At 33.9% G+C, this 18126-nt stretch overlaps 1 protein-coding gene and 1 long non-coding RNA gene across 7 annotated transcripts in view; one reads left to right on the top strand and one right to left on the bottom strand.

Moving 5' to 3' along the window:
* The window catches only part of LOC126752367 (uncharacterized), a 196534-nt gene that overhangs the window by 26719 nt on the left and 151689 nt on the right, over positions 1–18126 (top strand). The gene's annotated exons all lie outside the window — the stretch shown is intronic.
* Positions 895–18124, bottom strand: LOC126752350 (tyrosine-protein kinase Btk29A). 6 transcript variants are annotated; one of them, XM_050463074.1, is made up of 15 exons: positions 17582–18124; positions 16524–16867; positions 14266–14361; positions 14066–14204; positions 13846–13992; positions 4374–4510; positions 4193–4309; positions 4041–4121; positions 3849–3979; positions 3649–3777; positions 3373–3566; positions 2972–3312; positions 2662–2899; positions 2467–2600; positions 895–2376 (listed from the first exon to the last, which is right to left on the bottom strand). In XM_050463074.1, exons 2-15 carry the CDS (start codon positions 16755–16757, stop codon positions 2278–2280), a joined length of 2217 nt encoding a protein of 738 aa, XP_050319031.1. In that variant the 5' UTR covers positions 16758–16867; positions 17582–18124; the 3' UTR covers positions 895–2277. The 6 variants fall into 6 exon arrangements, with proteins under 6 accessions (XP_050319031.1, XP_050319034.1, XP_050319036.1 ...); XM_050463077.1 differs by lacking the exons at positions 13846–13992; positions 14066–14204; positions 14266–14361; positions 16524–16867; positions 17582–18124 and adding exons at positions 5753–6091; positions 7510–7927; XM_050463079.1 differs by lacking the exons at positions 13846–13992; positions 14066–14204; positions 14266–14361; positions 16524–16867; positions 17582–18124 and adding exons at positions 5753–6026; positions 7510–7927.

The following is an 18126-nucleotide window of genomic DNA, read 5'->3' as shown; positions in this document are numbered from 1 at the left end:
GCTTTTTCCCCCAAGTGCAATTTCCACCCACACATAAATAAGTTGACTACCATGCTGACATATGTATGTACCGCTGAAAAACATACTTTTTGGTGAGTTTAAATTGAACGTTAATTAATTTGTGAAATTTAAACTTTTGGCATTCAATTACCGAACTGAACATTTAGAACGAGCCAACAACAATAGTTAGTGGCCATCCATTGATGCTGTTGACAAAATCGTATCGCTCCTCAAAGCTGGCTGTGATATGATTTTAAATGAAACATTTCACAACCGCTTTGAAGAATGACACAACTTCAACTCGGGTATTTCTACTGCATCGCATCACACTCATCATGCCATAAACGCCTGATAACTGTTTTTAGTTAACTCGTTCGTCTTCATTATTTTTCGGGATTTATCTTAGAATTATATATATATATTCGGTGACATGTGTGGCCATCAATGCTTGACCTGATCATAAACGCAATTTTGTATTTCTTAATGTTTAATTACAGAATTATGCTGCACCAAACTGCACTTAAGCATTTATTTGAATCGTGAGTTTCGTTTTTCGTTCTGTGTTAAATCAAAATTAATATTCAAAATGATTGATGTCCATGTACACATTTTATGTTTGAATAAGGGATGTGAGGTTTTGGTAGAAGGTAGAAAAAAAGCAAAGTGCATTGCGCAGCGGCCCACTTTAAATGGAATCAAAGCACTGTGCTGCTAACACTAGCACACATAACCTTTATTCCCATTGTGTAAACTGACATCGCCGTGTCACTCTTTCAGCAGATAAACGGTTTCCCTTTTTATAGACTGGTTACATTTGGATTTAATTTATTTCAATACATGTGCGCTCTATGAGGCGATTAATTTGCCTTAGCATAAATAAAATAAAAAAAAAAATGCTGATAAAAACGCGTATGTATGTTTTTATTCGTTATTTTCTTATTACATCTTACAAAATAATTTAAATACAACTAAAACATTGATAATACGAATAATAAAAAAACCAATGCTTGGATATTGCGTGTCGTACAAATGCATAACACAGAAATACATATGCATGTTTGTACATATGTATATGAATAAACGGATATGTAATTGTACATCAAAATAGTGATGTAAATCATAGTTCTACAAATATTTATCAAATAAAACTTGAAATATCGCAAAATACACCCATACATACATATATAATGTTTTCAAATACACATATATACAAATGTATATGTGTAAGTGAATAATACAGGCGGTTGCTATACGCATAAGGTGCATTCAAGTTTCACTTTCATCTGCAAATATTAAAAGTAAATCACAAAAGAATTTATATTAATTCATAATTACTATGCGCACACAATGCGACTTAAAAATAAATGTGTTCGTTCATGTTCTTCTTTTACCCACATAGGCATATACATATACATATATGGTAATATGTAAACCAAAAACAGATATTAGAACGGTGAGTGTTTGCCTGGATAGGCATATATATTTTATAAAAGAAATCATTCCTATGCACTTATATATGCGTTTTTTAATTATATTTTTACTCTCAACTTGCCGCAGTTTTATACTGAAAAATATGAAATAATACATAAATTCTTCAACGTGAACTCTATTCTCACATCATACATGGCGTCTTGACTTACATTTAAGATATCCATAGGCATTATATTTAATCAGTTTCAATATTCGAATTATGTTATTTATATCTAAATTTAGTTTTTGATGCATACGTTCATTTTTGTGTATATAAAAGTAAAAAGCACAATAAAAAAGCATACTAAACGTTATTTCTTACTAAAAATAGTTCAAAAATCTCTCTTTCAATTGTTCATTTCTTAATTAACGTGGCTGGCTAGTTGAAAAAATTACAAACATTTTAGGATGCATTCATATACTTATGTATGTATTTAAGTCAGCTTGACAACTTTTCGAATACTTTCGCAAATCGCACGTTTGCGAAGATCGCTATTCTTAATATGAAATTGTTTGTTTTTTCATATTTTTTAATTATTTGACTTGTTTTATGTTCCTACTTATATATTTTTGTTTAGTTTCCACAAAAGTATTGACTACTTTAAGAGATGGATGATATTATGAATTCATATTAGCAGTTTGATTATTTTACTTAGCATTTACTTGTTTCTAAAGAATAAGCTTTTGGCAAACTCTATTTTCCTTCCTAATATTTCACTCCTCGATTACTTAGCTAATGTCTATATAAATTAACTCAGTACATAATTCGACAATCACTGATGTCGCATCGGTAAACTCTGCTGAAGCTTAGTCAGTTAGTGTTTGAGCGACGAGGGCTAGTTGCTCCTTGAGAATACGGAATGAGGGGCGCTCTTCCGGACCGTGAGACCAGCATTTCTTCATAACCTATAAATATTAACAGCACAAATTTATGTAATGTAAAAGCAAATTTCAATTATTATATGAAAAGCTAAAGGCTTGTGTGCCCTTACTTACATCGTATATTTCCTTTGCACATGACTTTGGTTTTTCTAATATAATACCACGTTGGACACGTTCCACCACTTCGGTGTTCTTAAGACGGCCGTAAGGCATTTTGCCACAGGTGAACACTTCCCACATAAGTACTCCTAAATGAAAAATTCGAGAAAATTGTTTAAACTGAACTCATTCCGAATATAGGCTAAGTACCGTATGCCCAGACATCGCTTTTGGAAGAGAAACGCGTATAATTCAACACCTCCGGCGGTGCCCATTTAATAGGAAACTTAGTGCCACCTGAGCTTGTGTATTGGTCGTCCAAAACATAACGAGCCAAACCGAAATCTGCGACTTTTACTACATTTTCCGAGCCAACGAGACAATTACGTGCGGCTAAATCACGATGAATGTAGTTGTGGCGTTCTAAGTAAGCCATGCCTTTGCTGACCTGTGGCGCAATAATAAAGCGATAACGTAAAGTTGTGAATTGCAAACTAACGGAGAAATCAATTATACATACCTGTATACACATGTCCAACAACAAACCCATATTGCCAATCAGTGTGGTCTCATGCCGGCGCAAGTAGTTCAACAATGATCCATGTTTCATATATTCGGTAACAATATAAATAGGACGATGCTTCGAGCAAACGCCATACAATTGCACAAGATTAGGATGTTGCAATTTGGTCATCACTTTGGCTTCCTCAATGAAATCGTCCTCGGACATTGTGCCCTCCTTCATCATTTTAACAGCAGTGTCAATGGATCCGCGCCATTTTCCCCGTCGTACCACACCGAATTGTCCCGAACCAAGCTCTTCCATGAGCATTAACTCCATTGGGTGAATTTCCCACTTATCTATGGTTTAAAAAATGTAAATGAAATGTAAATAAACAAATAATTATTAATACCACTTACCGTGGGACAATCCAGCAGTTGGTGGAACTGGTCTATCACAAGGCGATGATTTTAAACGGCACGCTAATCCCCCGGAGTTATGTCGATGATAGTTTATTAGGTCCGGTATGGTCTCGCAGCAATGTTTCTCACTCAAATAGTACTCGCCCCTCGCATTTTGCTTGATGTGATAATGCTTCACATGAGATTGTGGACTAAATAGTTAGAGAGAAGAGAAGCATATGCAAATGTTATTCGTTTGTTGTCTCGAATATACGAGTGTTTTGCTCTACTCACACTTTGGTATGTAAAGACAGCGTGTATAAACCTTTTGTCGATGATTTTCGCACCACAAAACAACCTTCTTTGTCACCCTGTTTCAAAAGAGATTCAGCGCGTTGGCGAGACATATCGCCAACATACCATCTGCGTGTCAAAATAATGTTTGTTTAAATGCAATGAACTCTGAATAAATATTGGGAAATTTGTGCACTCACTCATAACGCTCCAAGCCTAGTAAAGCTTTCGGCTTAACGTAATTACTTGGTATATAGCCCACATTGCCCAAAGCGTCCTTCACTTTCCACCAGTGCTCTTGGGAATCATCAATCACTTCATATTCAGCATTCTAATGAAGAACCAACATGATTGTAAATGCATTCTATTCATAAATAAAAAGGCTACCCTACCTTTTCGAGCGATAAATCACCACCTTCAATTGCTTTGAACGGGTAAAGAGCCACCACAACTTTGACGAAATGTGAATTATCCTGCAAATGTACACAAAAGCACAAAGTTATATATCATGTATAAATTACTATTTGCAAGAGCTTAAGCTTACCTTAGACTTAGAATTTGGAGTACCCGGCGTTGGAATACCTCCCGGCATTGTGTTGTCCAATGATGTAGCGCCGCTATTCAAAATATTTGGTGATTGCTTAAAGGTGGTAACCGAAGGCTAAACGGAGCCGAACATGTGAAAGTATGAAAGTGGAAAAATCTCTAAAGAAAAGTTATCTTACTTGTAGCGGTGCAGATGTAGGTGTCGAGCTCCCCAAACTTCCGGAACTGGTCTGATGCAGATTAAATTGACTGGTCGAGGTGGAGTTGTTCGGACTACTACTACGAGTGGTGTTCTGGGCAGGGGAGCTTCCTGTACCTATAAAAATTATTGAAATTAAATATTAAGCTCATGGCAAAATTTATTGAAAATTGAAAATGTTTGTAACTAGGCTCATACACGCATTTGTGCTTCTACATACTTATAAGTACATAACAACCAAAAATACAAATGGCCTTTAGTACATTGTCCGCACAAAGTGACAGCGAATACCATTTAGTGTAGGAGTTTTCAAACCAACAAAGTTGCAACTGCAATTGCGCAACCAAAATTGTATAAAGTGTTTTAGCTTTGAGCTCGTTGTGGGATTTTAATCGGTTGGTGGCTTAACGCACGTCAACCGGAGGTCGCATATTGGCGAAGAAAGTGCGCAGACATTGTGCTTGAGTCATGGACAAACCACAAAATTATGTGTATAGATTCAAGGCTTATTTTGGCAGGTTATTGAATTCACTCACTATTTGCTAACTAACTGATATAATAATACATACGCATGTTCATCAGAATAATACCAACAGCAAGCTTCAATGTATTTAAATATTGCATTGTTTTGCTTGGCTTCAAAATTTTGCTTTGGTTGCAATAATTCTGATTTGCTTTTATTGAGCAACTTGCTATAGATGTATTTTTTTAGTAGCAAATCAGCAACAGAGCATCGGGAGCTGAGGGAAGAGTGGTGTTAATTCGAATATTTTAAGCATGACGTACATATAAAACAAAACATAAAAAAAATAATAAAATTTGTTATGAAATTCTCCCGCGAACCGGGGTATGTTGATAGACTCAGCTGAATTTATTTCATGCATATGTATGAATATTCTTTGCCGTATTTATTTTAAAAGCTCAGTTTACTTTGAAGAAAACTTCTACTGATTAAAAACGCAAATACGTAACTGTAAAGGTGCTTTATAAATAAAATGTAAAGCAGTTTGCGTACGTCCACACATCGCAACAAAATAACAACCTGCCATAATAGACGATGCAACATTCCTAAAACAGCTGCTTTGCTGAAAAAGCACCGAACGGCAACAAAATGATTTTTCTGAAAGATATCGGCCACAAATGCATTCAAAATCATCACTACGACTACTTTTCAACTTTCTCATATTTGGCTCATATACTTTTTTGTTTTTATGAGAAATGTATGTATGTATACTCGTATCTTGGATAAATACATATCATATGTTTGTAAGAGCAACTTTGCTTAGTAACTAACGTCTCATGAGGAAAATGAGAATAAAATAAAACTAGATTACAATCAACACACATTTTATACAATACCTAGTAACGTACCCAACTTCAAAGCGGATAAAAGCATCATAGTTGCACCAGTTAATTCGAATAGATGCACCTGGAGCCGGACGCAAGGTGTTGAACAACAACAAATAATACAAATACACACAATAGTTTTCACTTTCAATTTATGTTTAGACGTTCAGCAATTGAATGATGAATTTGCAGGGAAATTCTTGCTGTTAAAAGCACTCAGTTGCTAGTAGCGGTTGTGTTTGCTTTTACTCAATTCACTGTCTGTAGTGGGTATAATCTGTGACTGCTAAAACGGCAAGTGAAGTGATCGTGAGAGTGCGAATATGCTGCTGTAAATTTCGCGCGCGGTAACTACAAACATGTAAAGGGTGTTTTTTTTAGAGGGATACAAGTTTTATTAAAGTTAAATTATTGAAAGGAAGTGGTCAATATATGTATATTTTAAGTTCGAAAATTTTATTACATTTAGCGTTTAAACGGGCTCTAGGCAATAATGTGCTGAGTGTTGCTTTCCAAGTGGTTGGACACGGCTGGTTTATAAGTATATCCGAAATCAAATCAGATGACTTGGGTTGTAAATTGGCAAGCCGATTTCTTGATATAATTATATGGATTAAATTGATTGATATTCGATTTTTAAAATACGTGTAAGCCTATACAGCTTTGACACCATAGCGCTTTGACACTTCTTCACTATGCAAGAAACCTCAAACCAGAAGACGATTCGCGATGAAAATTTGGTTTAGCGGTTATCCCATTAAAAAACCTTATTTTATGAGAATGTTTGTAATGCGTATATTCATATATCCGTTAGTATGAATAATGTAAAATCTAGAGCTCCGCTCTTTAGTACTTTTAGTTGAGGTACGAACGTTTTCTGTGTTGTTTAAGTCCAACAATCTTAATTAATATTAGGTTCAAGCACCTGTCATAAAATTGATGGCAGGCTTATCAATGAAAGCCTTTCGGTTTAGAGTTCTAATTTGTGCTTCTGGACTAACTTTAAGTTTGCAGCAAACTAAATTGTATGTTGGGTTTAAAAAGCACATGTACATACAAACTGTAGTATAATCATAGGCCTTAGGACTGCTGTGTGAGCATAAGCGTATGTTTCCAAACAGCTAATGGGTATACTTGCACGATCACCTTCAAACGCAGTCCACCAATAAGCCAAACACCATAAATGCCTTAACGCACACGTACGCAACATGCATTCGTCCGTAATTACTTAAGACATTAAGTTAGATGGGTTATAAAAAAGAAATAATAAATAAATAAAGTAAGTATTAACACTTGAAGAACACTACACATCAGCAAGACACTACAGTAACCACATTGACGAAGCCTCTTCTTCAAAACATATGCACATATACATATCCATATATGTAATTATAAAGAAGCTACAAGCAACGCAGCGTAAAAACAACAATAAAATTAGTTTGTACTTCAACACGGAGTGGAAAAATGAAGAAGTCTCTACAAAGTACAATGTTGAAAAATATATCGAATCCGCACATCCGAACAGTGTGCTTTTTCCTCTGTCAATTTTCGATCGAAACTTCACAATTAAAACTCTGTTAATTTATTTAAGTTTTCCACTTTTAGTCAGTTATCTTTTGGGTATATCTTTGGATCGCTATTGGCTTTTACTGATATTAAGTAAATTTTATTTATTATTTTTTCAACTCATTTATTTCGTTTTCAACATTGCGAATATAACACAAATGCACATATGTACATACATACATACGCGAATATGAGAAAAATACCGTTTTTATCGACTTAGCAAAATATCTAACCATCGGAGGCTTTTCACTTCACTTTTGCAAACACTCTTTATTGCCTTAGTTTACGTAAACCCAGATATTTATGTAGATATGTATGTAGTCTACACACTATGAATAGTGCAATTTTCCACTCTGCAAACGAAATTTGCTTTGTTGTAAGAAAAATGGTTGCTGTTTGAAAGTACAAGTGTATTCAAAAGCCGTCTAGTCGCCCTGATGTGGGTTAATTAAAAATTTCTTGATTTTTCTATTATTAATATTCTGTTTTCAGCGTCGTCAAATCCGTAGGTTTAGATTTTTTAAGCCATGAGAAATTGAATAATTGTATATATGCAATTATGTATATATGTATGTCTCCGATGGCATTGCGAGTACACAACGATCTTCTATTAATAAAAGTTAAAACTCAACTGGGCAAGAAGAAGAAATATTAATAGTATCCAACCTGCCAACCTGTTACTGCGTCTATGCATCTATCGCGGTCGTTGTGGTTACTGTTGTTGCATTCAGTAAAACTGTTCACAGGCCACTTCAGAAGAGAGCTGTGAGCGAAGTTTGCTTCAGATTTAGTTGCGCTTAAATTGAGTTACTATCAGGAGACAATAGTCAACGGCATAGCCAGTTGGTGCGACAGTAGCTGGCAGAAACGGTAAAAAAGTGGAAAAACCACTATGCATATTCAAATAAACTTAAGTCGAAGTATCTCAACTTTCATACACAATGCGTGCTGCACACACACACACACACACACCTGTATATGTATATGTAATAGTAGTGGTATAAAAAATAAACTTCAACAATTTGTACAAATACTCAACGCACGGCTTGTGTATATCTGGTAGTACGACAACAGCAATAGCAACAGCAACACAACAACAACGGCAATGAAAAGCAAGCAAAACTCGCTTCTGGTTTCGCAGCTCAATAGTAGACACTCACATGTACACATGTGTTTGCTTCAGATACATCAACACACACATAAAATAAAATAAAAATAAGTTAAAGACGTCAGCAACAGCTGCGAGCAAGCTACAATGTTTGCCTAACTTTGGGAACATGCAGTTACCGCAATAGTACATAAATACTAAGAGAATATAGTACATAAATAGATTTATTCGATAGTGCTACAGGCGAGAAGGATTAACATTGATACTACTTGATCAGGCCTGGAGACAAACTTTGTAGAAATCCTGTTGGGAACATATTGTGACGGCTTTAATGAATTGCCCTTGTCATTACGATCGATGAAAGAAGTACGCTAGCATTTTGCACGCTATTAAAATATATTAAGATGGCTCTAGTTCCTTTGGGATGACTTATAACAATTAATTTTTAAATTTTAGTGATATCTCAAAATAGGTATACTAAAGACATCTAGCTTCTTATTTGTAATAAGTATGTACATACCTTTTGAGCTTGGCAGGCATTGTCCGACATTATTCCAGAAATTCAAACGACAGCCAAACACTTTCATTTCTTTTACACGTTCTTTCATATTGCCCAGCACACTGGTTTCCGTGAAGCTAACACACGGAATCATTTGCGCACCACAAGATGTAGATTAATTGTTTAGCCGACTCTGCATAAATTCGGCTTTCATTGCCACGGTACTAGAGTAAGCTTCAAAGTTTATTACTATCTTCACTTAGTTACTAATTGTGTTCACCAGGCTATTGGAAGCCAATCTACTTGCGATCTTTGAATAACATAGACGACCAAATGCACACATGTGTATAACTTTATATTTGAAATGGATACCTATATTACAAAATTCTGTGGAAAAGTTTGTATACTCTTCGCATTTGAGAGTGGACAATGTGACCAAGGACATGCGTTTCAAATGTATGTTGTTTTCTCCTCAGATGGATAGATAGTGTTATCACAAAACGGTAGGTGTAGAGTTGATTAATTTTTTGGATTGTTGTTGTTATCATACATACACACGAAGCGTATTTATTTTTTCAAGGCATATTTATGTAAGTATGTACAAATAAATAGGATATGCATACATATACATATGCACATGTCTGAATCAACATAAATATATATTTATGTAGAAATTAGCCTCCACCAAAAAATTACCTGCTTAAGGAAAGTCAACATATTTTTATTGTGAATAAATGAGCAGTCCAAGAAGCAAAACAAGCATGAGCAAGAGAGAAAGAGGAAGAAAGCGAAAAATATGAAAGTGGCTTAAGGAGTGGCTTGACATGTTGATCTGCGAACACTTCTTTTAAGGGTCTTAAGACATCCATGTAAGATCTTCAGATATTCCTTCTTTTGGTTATTTTCTATTTATACGAAATTACACATTCCTATGTTTATGTATGGATATAAGTGCATTCTTTACTGAGGGATCCAAAGATAACACACTCATAATAAGACAGGTCGTATCGAATTCGTGATGAGTTCTGAATGAGTTTTATACATTTTCTAAGAAAATGTTTGACGTGAATACTTCATTTTCTTCGTTTACATCGCCCAAACTTTATCTTGCGAACGGTAAAGGTAACAGGTAAAGTACCGAACCGGTTTAGGGAAATGCTCATTTAGTGCAAATTATCAAAGTTAAACTTCAGAGCCAATAGAAAAGGCTTAGCATGAGAAAACAGTTCTACGATATAAAGAAATTTATTTTCTTACATGCATACACTCATACTCACATACATACATATATGTACATATATACATAATTAGTTTACTATTGCTTTCTCACAAGACTTCGTTCGTCAATCGTTGTTGAGTGCTCCTCATCACAAAGTCACTCTTGAGTTTTGCTTTTTGTAACTTTTTTGGTTTTGCTGGAATAGTACTCGTACAGGTACGGTATAGTTCATTCAATAAACCTTTGAGAACTGTTTCACATTTATATTTATTTGTTATTCTGAAAAGGAAGATATGCCTAAATGCTTTGTTTTCTTTGAAGGCCACACACACATAACTATATATACTATACATGAATTAACACCGTAATCTATTTGGCCTTGACTGTATGTAAATGCAATTTCCACATTTTTTAATTAATTCTTCCTACAAATAAACATATAAACTTGCAATGAGCTACTTTTGTAATTTGTGCACTGTGAGTTTAAAAATATTAATTTAGAAATTTCATTCGGACTAGTTGTGTATTTATGCATTGCTAGTCAAAGATCGCAGATAACACGTTGGCTTTTACTATTAAACAGAAATATAGAAATCGGTTTCAAATATGGAAAAATAAATACTCTAGCGTCTTTGAGCTGAAAAATACCGAGATAACCGACGTTTTTCTATTCTAGCAGATATTATTCACATTTTCTCAACCAAACGACACAATAACAAAATAAAAATAAATAATCATACATTTTAAACACGTTTCAAGCCTGTGCACATATTTTGCGTTTTGTATACATAAAAACCGACGAGTGTATGCATGTGTATGTTAATTTTTACTTTATTACCACAACAATGAATTTACCGGAGCTACAGACAATGCCACACACACTTCAGGCGCCGAAGAGGTGTCTCGCAGCACGATCACATTCGCTTGAGTCTCGCCGCAAACTGAAACCAAAGTGGTACGGTCCGAGTGATAGTGCTTACTGCTTTCCTCTCATAGCAATTTCTGCTCAAAGCAGCTTGCTCAACAAGTTGGGAAGCCTTAACCAACCAATTTTTGGAAGAAGGGAGTACGAAAGATAAATTGGGTTGGGCAGAGAATTTCGAAGAACTCTCAAAAAGGGGGAATCTTTACTAGAAGTTAGGCTACGTAAATATACACATACATTTACGTACATAATCGTTTATAGCACACACTAAAGCATCTATGCACACATTGCACATTTGTGTGAACTTTAAATAGCACATCATTTTCAGTGCACCCAATGACTTGGTGCATAAACATATTTAAAGTGATTTCGGCGCTGCCATTCCCCAAGCAATTCTAGTTTGAGGATATACCTACAATTTCTTCTATGTAGATGGGTGCATAATTTGAATATAACTCCTTTTATGAACGTATGTACATATGTATGGAAATGCAAATGTTATTTTTTTTTGTTTGAAATGGCAATTTTAATGAAAATATTATATTGAATTTTCATTCGAAAGAAATAAATAAAATTTGCCTTAATGAAATTTATTTTAAGACCACAAATATATCAGTACTTTAATACATACATATGTATGTATAATCAATATATTCTTGATCAATAATTTATTAAAAAATATGACTTTTGGCATACGCAATATTTTAATATTGAATTTACATATTGTTAGAAACAAGAAAAAACGCTAACTTCGGCTGCACCGAAGCTAATATACCCTTTACAGGTGCATTTCTTTTAGTAACTATGTGTTCAGTTTGTACGGAAGCTATATGCTATAGTAATCCGATCTGAACAATTTTTTCGGAGATTATATTAATACCTTAATCAGTAATGTCAAATTTCGTGAAGATACCACGTCAAATGCGAAAGTTTTCCATACAAGAACTTGATTCCGATCGTTCAGTTTATATGGCAGCTATATGTTATAGTGGTCCGCTATCGGCCGTTCCGACAAATAGCAGCTTCTTGAAGAGAAAATGACGTTTGCAAAATTGCAAAACGATATCTTAAAAACTGAGGGACTAGTTCGTATATATACAGACGGACAGACAGACAGACAGACAGACAGACGGACATGGCTAAATCGACTCTAACTCTAAACTTAATATACCCTGTTCAGGGTATAAATATTCGGTGTTAAATAATCGATTCCAATAGGTTACGGATATGTCTGCACCCTAAGGGCTAAATATTAATACAAATATATTACGTATATGTGCATATGTAATTACATACATATTTATATATGAACATATGTGCTTTTATTAAAAGATGTATAGTCTTTCCTGATTCATAATCAATTTGTATATGTTAGATTGAAGCTTAAAATAATAAAAATTTCTTCAACCAGGCAAGCGATAGATGTTAAGTGACTTTATATGTTCTTACGAAAAGTGCGTGGTCAGCTACAAGAGAAATGTCTTAGGCTTTATTACCCGGTTAATTTCCCACGTTTAGAATCACAAAATAACCAAATCATTAATCAAAAGGTGAACACTATGTTTTGTTGATATGAACAGAGATGCTGATACACTCACACAAACGTACACGCTATAGACAAACCAGTATTTCATAGCTAATCGATCATGGACCATGGACTCTCCGCAAGACAAACTTTTCCAAATATATTTTAGGAAATTACATGAGCACGCATGTACGTATTTTAACATTTTCACGAATACAGGGTGAGTTGTTAGTAAGTTAGATAAATTTCTGAGTCAAAATAGAGAATAAAGCGAGTTTTTGATTCGATCTAACAGCCGCATAGCCTAGTTAAGGATTGTACAATATCTATATTTGTGGTGACTCACAACCATATTTTTTGGACATATATATGTACGTAAATAGAAAAATCCTGGATTAATAGAATCATGAACACTTTCTTCAAATGTTTATGTGGATTTCAGTGTAAGCAAACAAACAATAGTAACATACATATGTATTTACCTTTAGTACAATAGGAAAAAATCAAATAATTTGGATAAATGAGCACTGAACAGAAAACAAATAAACTATTGTTGAAAGTTGTCAAGTTCATTGCACGTGTCTGTGCTAATGGTTCATATAATGGTGGTACACAATTCGACTATTGGGAGAATGTGTAAGACATCAAAAAGGTAAAAACAAAACATATGAAACCAAAGAAATAAGTAAAACTCGTTTGCCTTTTGCCCTACAGTCTGCTGATCTAGCGTGCAGTCTCTAGTTAGGCTCTAGACTTAAGGAACAAAAGTTTCACCGTTTTGCTATTTCACTCAATTATCACTTCTTTTTCTTAGTTACGATTTGCTCCCAAAGTCTTTTATTTTTTTCATAAATTTGGCAGAAATCGCAACCGGTTTTTGAATTTTGAGTGTATTTCTTGCCTCGGAAATGCTCAACAGTTTCTTACTCACTATTGTGTATTTGTAGACACATTTACTCATTTAAAAAAAAACGTCAGGAAATAAATAATTTGACAATTTTACATATGTAAATATTACTGAATATTAAGTCATTTAATAATATTTCGCTAGAATTTTATTTTAAAGAAATTTTACTCAAGCATTCTTGTTTTGAACCAAGTAAATAAGAAAATTGTTGCCCTTAGCATATTTCTACTGATGAGCATAACACTTAAATTTCAGTTCCTACAGCTATGTGATACCAAAACATTGTAGGGTATCAATAAGTAATATATCGTATGTAAAAATAATGTAATTAATAGTATAAATTCGGGTGTACTCACTTGGATTATTATTCGCTTCCAACCAATGGGTCGCAGCCTGACATCCGAACGTTGCTCGACTTATTCCTTTACAGCAGGACCACCTTTTACCGGTCCAAAGACCTGGATGGAAACGATATGATTTCGGCGTATTTGTTTCTTCACAAACTAATGAATCAATAACGACATTTTAAAATTTGAATAATTTAAAAACGGATTAACGTCTTAGTTACTCACTAACCCTCTCTTATGGCACGTATCCAATCATCACGTTCCCTTTCACTACTCGCTAATAAATATAAAATATATTGTGGTACAGAACGTCCCGATAGCTGTTGATCATTGGAGGACTCACAATAACCAACTTGAAACGGAAATCCCTACAACAAACATTTTCAACATGGAAGACTTTGTATATATGTACTTAAATATTTTACTTACGTTTGGTGCAAAAGGATCTCCACCCTCTCCGCTAACAATAGCAGTTTCAACCAAGCGAACACCTTTTACTGGAACTCGACCACGCTCCCGACGACGCTACAAATAAAAACATTTCAATATGAAATTCAAATCCAAGCACTTCAAATTTTTGTCTGTTTACAAACATTTTAAAAATTCGTTTTTGTGATAATTATAGCAGCAATATAACATTTTTCGTATAATCGCCAAACATTTGTACTGAAGCTGCGAAAAGTGTTTCATTCATTTACAATATTTTCGAAAAGTTCACTGAACCCCCATCTAACGTATCGAGCTTATTATCGCTTACGCGTTGTTTTGATACCGAATAGACACCCTATCCTGGGGTAAATTAATGACAAATGTTCACTTTCCACCACCCTTTTAGTACATATTTATCTTATTTATAATTTCCATAAGTTTTTTCGAAAAGAATTTTTACCAAATTTCAAAATATAGCTCTGGTGGAGATTTTTTTTAGTAAATTGCTGGTGTTTCATTGTAATTGTTTTTAATACTTACATGAATACTCTCAATGACCGGTGCCGTATACTAAAATTTTTCTATACATAAGTTTCCTTGGGTGGGGCTTTTGGAAGTTTGTTCTTTTATTTTGTAATATATGGATTCTACCCATTCAAAACGCCTTGTGAATCTTCTTAAACTGGCATAAATTTTTGTAATTTGTCTGTGAATCCATTCCGCATATTTTTTTATGTTTTTTTTTACATTTTTCACAAATTTGTTGTGTGGATTTGGGTGCGTTTTTCACAATCGTAAATATTACCTTTATTTTGGTAATTTTGTATAAATATTCTGCTGAGCTAAATATATTTATATTTAGAACAATTTTCACTTCTTTTCCAAAGCTTACTAACTTCTTTTGAAACAATAACATAAAATACGCCCGTTTTCAAAGGGGATGATTAAATTGTTCGACTCATTAAAGCGTGGAAAACGTCGTAAGAGCAAATATTTTATAAAAGCTATATGCTTTTGATTATTCAAAAATCTGTTATGTTTTGTGCAAAAAACTAATATAAATTTATTTGAGGTTGAACAACTTTTGTCTTTATGTTCACTTGTCTATTTCAAGCAATGAAATCAATGTTCTTAACGGTAGCGAAAAACAGCGACTTATTCCTGCTCACTTGCCAGGATACGGGGGATATTTGCTGCTGTGTTTGTATGTATGCGCCTGTATACCAATTGGAAAACAACAAATCAGGGAGGGTTTCCCTATGTAGAGATTTTCAGTTGGGAAAACTTATGTAGAAAAGAGAATCATGCAAACAATATAATTGCCAGATGTGCAAATCCTTCGTTTTTGGAGAGATCAGAAAGTTTTTACTCAATATATTAATTGTAAATGTATATTGAAAAAACGAATACCTAATTTGAAAACATAATATAAATATCTGATATACATATATATAGGTATGTATGCGCTGAGAATTAGCGTTCATTGCTTTGTCTGATACCTTGACCGATTTTTCCACACATTGTTGGCGCCTTGGGTTTACTATATCCGAGAACTAGAGGGACCTATAAGCCTTAAGCCACTTCTGATCATCGATGGATTTTACGAGAAGCTTTTTAATACCTGAATTGTAATTAAAATATTACTATTGTCGCCCAAGGGACCATTAGAAAAGTAATGGTTAGAAGCTGTATAATCTCCGATTCTTTGAACGATTGAGCGACATTCTAATCACTGAATTCAATGTGCTAATTAAAATATATTAGATATAGTTGTCTACAATGTTTATAGGAGATAAAATGCCTAGCCTATTAGCAAACAATGGAAGCAAAAGCGACCATATTGTAGACTGGAAAGTAGTTCTTCGCCATTGAGTAATAGATAAGGGTTGATGTTAACAGACCGGCATTTACACATGTTGCATTACTTAAATACAATGTAAATACATTGAAGCCCGTATTTATTGTCTAATAGAATTCCTCCGACAGAATAGTTGGTTTCAACTGGATTAGGTGCAATTCGATTTAGTATTTTAACACTACATACATAAATGCTTATCATTTGTATTTACTATAATATACTATTGTTTGACATAGAGGTACGATAGATATATTCCTTTTCGGAAATATTCTGATTCGTATCAGTTTTTTTACGATGTATTTGGATATGTCGCATTTACTTGAAGTAGCTTTTAACCCTAATTTTGTATATTCGCATTATTTTTTAATCTAACTACAAACTGTGTAATGAATGCACTTACTTCAATATTTTCCACGTCAAAATAGGATAATGACTTCTTGGTGAGTTCAAACCATCGTTGTTTATAGTTGACTGGTGTAAAACGTTTTTTATTCTGAGCTCGTTTTACCATCGATCCGCTTTTAACAATATCATACAGCCTTTCGGAAACCTTATCCATTCTACTTTGAAATGATTTGCTACTGCAAACTGTAGAAGAAGATGAACGAATGCTACCATGTGAGAAACGGTTCATGTCTGCGGCAAAAGTTGATTCCAACGAAATTATATAACTTTATCTTGAAGCACCACTTGTTTTTCTTTTTTACGTATTTATCATATACACATATTTTAAAGGAGATCGGGCTGTAATAGAGAAATACACAATTTTTACGCCTTGTTTACTTTAGGTAAAATCTAAAATTTTCCGTTATTAAATAATTATGTCAACTGCTTAATGAGGTTAAGTAAACTTAACTTAGGACTCAAAACCTTTTCTTACTGGAGCATTATATTTTGACCGCGTTTGGCTTATAAGTTATTGTTATTTATTGATTTTAACATTAAGCTTTCATCTATAAGCAGAACGAGAGTGTATTAAGTCCTTCTTAAATATATATGTATATATTATTTATGCACAAACTTTCACCAGCATTGCCTCGTCTTTGATTTCATTATATACAGATCCTTTGTCGGATAAGCATTGAATTATTTCTAACGCCAACAGCTTATCAAATTATTAAGAATACCTCTTATCACTTTTTAAAATGTTACTGTGAAGGAAAGCTATTGCATTTCATAAAATATACGTACATATACCAAGGGAATGTTTGAACGACTTAACGAAACGTATCCAAACGAATTTAGCAGGTCTCAATTCTAGGAATTTCAGACTCATTCATATTTGCCCCTACCCCGACGTTTCGTCCAATCAATGTAGTTTCGGCATCTACTTGTTGTTTTGTGCTTTATTTCATTACTCATTACTCCGCAAATGTATAAACACGCACTTATATCTTTGGATATTTTAGGTAATTAACTTATCGTATTTATTGTGTTTCAATATACTATTTAATTCACCTGGTTATTAATTTTGCGAGCACATATTAGGAATACAATTTTTACTTTTTGATATTTTTTCAGCTAAATTCGCGGAAATAATCCTCTGCCATACCGCGTACTACATTTAAGCCCTGCTTTGCTTGTACACTCTTCTTCTCTACGACTGCGCCAAGGCGATCGTTTCTCTTTGTCCACTTTCGAGTTTTGATCATTGTTCTTTTGTTCATTATTTCTTTATCTCGTTTAACATTCACCGGGTAAAACGTTTCAGGTTGCCAGATCTCTGTAATTGTATCCGACATGGTACAAAGCGGTAAACCATATCGTTTTATTTGTAGACGTATAAGGGGTATAAAATACATTAAAAACATGTCTCCTATTAACGTGAGTGATATTGAAGATATTTTGTAATCACAGATAAATATTGTCATAAAGGGAACACCCTTGTGGAGGGTAAATGTTTGTTTTAACAATAATAATTTCAAAATACTCTTCAACATATTGTTTTGGTATGGCAAGTACTACAGAAGACATTGGTGTTACATATAACATGTAAATGTAAC

The sequence above is a fragment of the Bactrocera neohumeralis genome, chromosome 3 (genome assembly GCF_024586455.1).
Source record: "Bactrocera neohumeralis isolate Rockhampton chromosome 3, APGP_CSIRO_Bneo_wtdbg2-racon-allhic-juicebox.fasta_v2, whole genome shotgun sequence".
In the NCBI taxonomy this organism is placed as follows: domain Eukaryota; kingdom Metazoa; phylum Arthropoda; class Insecta; order Diptera; family Tephritidae; genus Bactrocera; species Bactrocera neohumeralis.
This window is presented reverse-complemented; position numbering and strand designations above follow the sequence as displayed.

Bases quoted from the DNA above. Each gene is read 5' to 3' on its own strand.
- LOC126752350 (XM_050463074.1), bottom strand. From the start codon at position 16,757: ATGAACCGTTTCTCACATGGTAGCATTCGTTCATCTTCTTCTACAGTT. The intron at 4,310-4,373 runs GTAAGATAACTT...GGCTCCGTTTAG, and splicing joins CTACATCTGCACCGCTACAA to CCTTCGGTTACCACCTTTAA. The intron at 2,900-2,971 runs GTATGTATAATT...ATTGCGCCACAG, and splicing joins TGTTGGACATGTGTATACAG to GTCAGCAAAGGCATGGCTTA.